The sequence below is a fragment of the Limulus polyphemus genome, unplaced genomic scaffold, assembly GCF_000517525.1.
Source record: "Limulus polyphemus unplaced genomic scaffold, Limulus_polyphemus-2.1.2 Scaffold4454, whole genome shotgun sequence".
NCBI lineage: Eukaryota > Metazoa > Arthropoda > Merostomata > Xiphosura > Limulidae > Limulus > Limulus polyphemus.
The window spans coordinates 55,587-61,628 of NW_013670064.1; the positions used below are offsets into that span (position 1 = coordinate 55,587).

Consider the following 6,042-nt stretch of genomic DNA (forward strand, 5'->3'; position numbering starts at 1 on the left):
TATATATAACTACTATACAATACCTTTGTAATATTTTACTCTCTTTTGGAGATTTCAACAAAGATAGCTGGATGTTCTAAAAGGCACTGTTATGCAGATGGCTGGTCCAAACCCTAGCTATGTTACTAGAGACTCAACTGGCACTTCATGCTGTTTTTATCTTTAGTACTACAAACAAACGTTTTCCTTAAGTGGTTCTCATAGTAAACAACTATTAATTATTATGCAGTGGCAATGCTAGCAAAAAGTAAAACATTTATATCTCTAACACAAAAGTCAGTTTGCATTTGCACTCTATACTTCAAGCCAGAGCATGATGCCATACCCTCAGAACTGCTAGTTTCCACATCTTTGTTTGCATTTATAAAAATATTTTGACAATCAGCTTTAAAAACTTCATAGGTTGAAAAGTCTGAATTTATTGAAGCTACATATAAATGATTTCTTGTTCTTTTCACAGTTGGTTTAATGCAATTCTGAAGAAAAGGTGTTATAAACCTCAGAAGATCTCATAGAATTTGTTTGTAACATGAATATACTTCTATAAGGATTTATTTGAAAAACGACAAAATCTTCATATTATTGAAGATGGAAACTAACATTTTTGTGTACTCCTGAGTTAGTTCAACTTAATTAGATATATGTATTCCATTTTTATTTGAATGTCAAACATAAGTAACTTGTGTTTCAACAACACATCATTAGTGAGAGAAAAGTTTCAAGACATTTGATTAGAATCAAGGTCACTAATGTGTAGTTAAATGGTAACTTCAAACGTACATCATAATGTGTTGGGTTTTACTTTCTGTAGTATCCTGTGTGCTTTGATGTCTTTGACAGCATATCACTGCCCTTGCCAAATTCTTTCTGGGTGAGTTTAGTTTTTGTTATTATTTACAGTTTTGTATATAGTAAAGTTTGAAAGTTTTATGAGCAATTATATTTTTTTTGTGTGAAACAGTACTTGTGTGTATAAGTTTACCATATAAGCTTGTATAACCTAAAAACTTTTAAGTAATCCTCCTGAAACTTTGTTATTAGTACTGTATGTACTTTTAAATAAAATGATACAGAAACCTCATGAATTGTACAAAAAATGTTTTGTTCATATTATATACATTGCATATCATAAATAATAAATTCCATGATCCTGCTGATATCAATTTATACTTTTTTACAGCTGTACTCATTGTTCAAGTTGTTAGATTCATAATGTTATGAATAGAACCTGACTAAACTGTTCTAAAGCTCAAAAGATATTATATGTCGTTAAAACATAACCATGATCAAACATGATTAAAAGCTAATAATTAACTGTTCAGAGTGACAACATTTATTATCTAATTGTGTGGACAGGACCATCTGACATCCTTCTGGAAAAATCTAAACTCTATGTAGCACATAATTCAATTCACCATGGAAATAGAAAATATAACTGTCTTTTCACATTCTTTCAGCAAATGCTTACAAATTTGCAACTACAATATCCATAAATCTGACTCGTACAGACAGATACCCAGATTTTCACAACATTCAACTCCTATAAAATGCAGTATCATCCAATGTTTGAATCAGAATTAGTCCTCTAGTGCCTCGTGTCACACCGGGTAAATACCAGACAATTCCACTGTTAGTGACCCTCAGCAATTTATGTCAGCTTTTTGATGGAATTTAAGGTGAGCAGTTTTCCTCCATTAAGGATTGTCCTTCTTAGAGATCTTTGGGTTGTCATTTATTTCATGTTCGTTTTAGGTGATATGCTGTGGCTTAGCTATTTTTGGTTGGATAGCATGGAGTAAAACATAGCCAAGATATTTTCAGCACCGCTTCTGAATGACTTGAGACATAAGACTGTTTAGAATGTTCTTATAAATCTTACCACCCCACACAGAGAAACTTCCACAGGCACTTTTTCTGTTTGTATTCTATTTCTTTCTTAGCTTCCTAATTTTCAACTCCATATGTCAAGGTGGAAATGATGTTGGAATTGAAGAGTTGAAGTTTTATTTGTAGACTATATATTTTTGATTACCATCATTTTTGTAGATTTGAGAAGTTGTCTGTAGTTTTCCCAATTTTAATTAGGACTTTCTTTTTTGAGGTTACTATCTGTATTGTCAACATTTGTTTTTTTCGTAACTTATTTGACATTCTTTTTGCATTATTTGTCAGTTTTGTCTGGCTTTATAGAATGTTTCCTTTCGATTGGAGAGTAGTCTTATGTTATCAGCAATGTCATAGTCTCCAAGACGTTTGTCACTAACCCATTGGATTCCTGTTTTTTCATCAATCCCCACTTTTTTTTCAATACTTTGTCTATAACATTGCCATTTAGCAGACTCATTGTACCATACATTTTAGAAATCTTTGATGATGTTCATGAATTTGTATAGGATGCCATAACATTGTAAGATATAACAGAGTGCATCCATGTGTAGGCTGTAGAAAGATTTCTTGAAATTGAACTTGACAGTTAGAGAACACATTCTTCAATTATTACTGTATAGATAAAGATCTGATTGAAACATGAATGATCCTGTTCAAAGTCTACCTATTTTACTATTAACACCTCAGTCTGTGGAGGAATATGCTGCAGTAATTGAGGATAACTCTAATTTTCCATTCTATTCATTATTTTATACATGGTTTAAGAGTTTTGTTATTCTTGTGACATACCTTTAACATTCTTTTATTTGTTGGTCCTCTCTGATTTTTTGTATACAAAAGACTTGTAATGTTTATTTAAAGCTTGCCATATTTCATAAAGAAATAGAAAAACTGCAAAGACAGCCTGGGCATCTGCAAAAAATCCTTAATTGACTAAATCCACCAGAATTTATAGATTCCAGTCAAGAATGTATGCCATCAGAAATTACTTACATCCACACAGAATCAATTTCCCCTGGTAAAGCCAAAGAGGCCATTTCATCTTTAAAATATGGCAAAGCTGCTGGATTTTTTAATTAAGTATTTTTACTAAAGATTTATCTACGAATATATTCAGTCAGAGTGTTGGTTGCAAAGTGATTTTTCACCTTATGATTAAAAATACTTTTCTTCATCTGAAAATTTTCTAATTTCATTTGTGTAACCTCTAAAGCCTCCTAAATAAATCTCAGAAGTTTTTTTCAGTAAAACTTTATATATTATCTGTTACTTTCTCAGTTTATTTGACTGATCTTGTAACCACCAGGGAAAAAATGAAAATCTAAATTACTCTTTTTTTTTCTTTCTAGAATGACTGCAGATTGTAACATAAAACTAAATCTGTTTATCCCAAATAACTAAAGGCTATTAACAGTCTACATCTGTACCATTTTTAACTAATAATCTCACAATAAAATTTTTAAATCACTTGGCAAACGTATAGCTAACATTAGCATATTGAATGATGTAATGCATGAGTTACTCCTGAGTAAACCTTGCGAAGAATTTTTTTTTTTCACCTAATTTATCTTAAGTTTCTAATTTCTACATTTTAGTAACTTTTAGAACAATGCATACAAAATATACATGGAAAACAAGAATTATAATATTATATAACTATAAAACTTTTAAAGCAATGAATAAAAATATACATGGGAAACAAGAATTATAATATTATCATTTGATCCCTCATTTTTTGTTGTCAGTTGCCGATGAAATTTAAGCCTACTTTTCTCTAAAAGGATGGTACTAGTACACCAAATATTTTTTAGTTATTTAGATAATATATCTAAAAATACAAAATAATAACATGCCCAAAGCAAACAATGTCCTATAACTATTATAGTTTAACTGGCTTTCTAACTAAGGCAAAGTGGGAGCTTAATTCCCTTAGCTACTCGGTCTGAACACTGTGAGATAAACTGAAAATGAAATTGACAATGCTCTGTACTGAATGCAATGTAGCATTATATGTCATTCAGTAGATTAAAATATTACCTTTCTATTGGTTATAAATGATGTAATATAAAACATGAAAGCCACTTATTAGTAATTTGCAAAAGAGAGTATGTGACAGGTGGACATGGCAAGTGGATCTGATTTTCTAGTTTATGACTCTGTAAGCAAAGAAGATTGAAAACTATAAAAATAAGAATTTGTCTTAGTGTATTATAATGTGTAACTTTTTTTAACTTCATACTTCAGAGAGGGGTAGTAAATAGATTAGAGAAGGGGGTCTACCTAATGAACAAATGTCAAAATTCTCATACTTGGGGAGATTGAAGATTCATTTAAAGATTTCTTTAGAAAATTAAGAAATTTAAATATAATTAAAATTTAATCTATTAACTATGTTTTGATGCCAAGTTTAATTGTATACATTCATAATAAAATAGTTTAATTAAAATTTGAATGTAACTGTAACAGGTCATGACGTGAACTTTGACATGCCTGTAGTGAGAGGATTAATCTTATTTTTAATTTTGGAATGCGTGATAAGGTTTATTTGACAATGCTATTTCCTATTATTTTATCCATTTTACAGGTTTACTTTAAGTACTCTTTATTGCCTTCATTACACTATTGACTTAGACTTATGTATTATCAACATACAAGGTCAACTTTTATTAATATATCAAAATGTTTCAAAAAATTGGATCATCTGGACTAATATTTCATGTTTGTGATGTCTCCTAAAACTCTACCATTCCTCATCATTAGTCATCCACTTATGCAGTGGTGACTGGAAGCACTTTGAAGATCTGGGATTTTATTGCCATTGCATATTAGGTGATTGGTTCTATGTTAACATCAAGTCCAAGATTTAAAACCTCCTGCTTCTGTTATTTCAGCTGAGCCTGACCCATCTTCAATCAAATTTGACTGTATCTATACCTACTTATGCTTCTTGTTCCCTCTTCCTGACAAAGATCAGGTAATTTCACCATCTTTCTTCACTGCTTGGATTCCACAGGTATTACTCTTTCTTCAGCTATTTGTTACAGCATCTACTACCTTGTTTTAACTCATTCACTTCAGTATCTTCTTTCAGCAGTGCTCTGCTTTTTTACCTTCTGTTTTGGTGAGTGCAGCATAGGTGATGCATTTTGAAAGTTTGCTCTTGACCACAAAGAGGCTTACAAACAAAACCTCTCACCAGATGCCCATCTGTTTAGGTGGGGTGCAAATTAGTACACAAATAGTACAAATTAGCAGGGTGCAAATTAGTACACTTGCTCCATTTCATTTCTTTATCCTAAGTAGCTTTAAACTGGTAAGTATACATCTATTTATAATTAAATTTTACTATTTTATTGCCATTTCAACCATGTCTGCTGCTGTTTGAGCCATTATAAGTTGTAAGTCACTTAGAGAATGTGGAGGTCACATTATGCTTTCAAATTAGTTTACCCAAGAGCTGCTTGTGTGCTTGCCCTGTGAAACATTTTTATTATATTCTTATTTATTTTACCTAATCAAGTCTTAACTAACCTAAAAAGATCTCTATTTTTACATTTTAGTTACTTTTATAATAATAAATAAAGAATAAACATAAAATAAGGTACTTACCCGAATCTTCTTTTTTCTTGCTGTCAATAGTGTATGACACTTAACGCTACTTTTTTATACTAATGGTAGTAATGTACTAAATAATTTTTATTGAATTAAATAATGCACCAAAAACATAGACTAATAACATGCAAAAAGTAGACAATTTCTTCTAACTCTCACAATTTTTCTGGCTTTATTACTATGTGACAAGAGCCATTACAAATTACTCCAAGCTAGTCGCTATCTTTCCTGTGGGAACAAAGCTTGTACTAACAGTGAAATTGACAATTCCCCATTCAGAAAACAATGTTATACAATACATCATTTGATAGATGAAAACCTTGGCTATCTATTGGTTATGGATAATATAGAATTAACTCTTTCGGTATGGGCTTGGTCCCTTGGACCGACCTCATAACTATTTTGTGTGTGTTATAGTTTTCATGCTATAATCTTTAAATTAGTTAGCATATGTTAACGAAATTTGGCAGATTATCAGTAAACATTACAATGCTTTCATACTCAAGATATTAGATTTTTGTATTAAGTCATAAGGTTCATTAA

At 30.8% G+C, this 6,042-nt stretch overlaps 1 protein-coding gene across 2 annotated transcripts in view; it reads left to right on the top strand.

Annotated features, from left to right (window-relative positions):
• LOC106471170 (ubiquitin carboxyl-terminal hydrolase 30-like) overlaps positions 1-6,042 on the top strand; it is an 83,200-nt gene that overhangs the window by 52,389 nt on the left and 24,769 nt on the right. For both annotated transcript variants that reach the window (XM_022399809.1, XM_022399810.1), the window contains exon 6: positions 812-871. In XM_022399809.1, the coding sequence (XP_022255517.1) occupies positions 812-871 (60 nt within the window). The remainder of the gene's footprint in view (positions 1-811; positions 872-6,042) is intronic.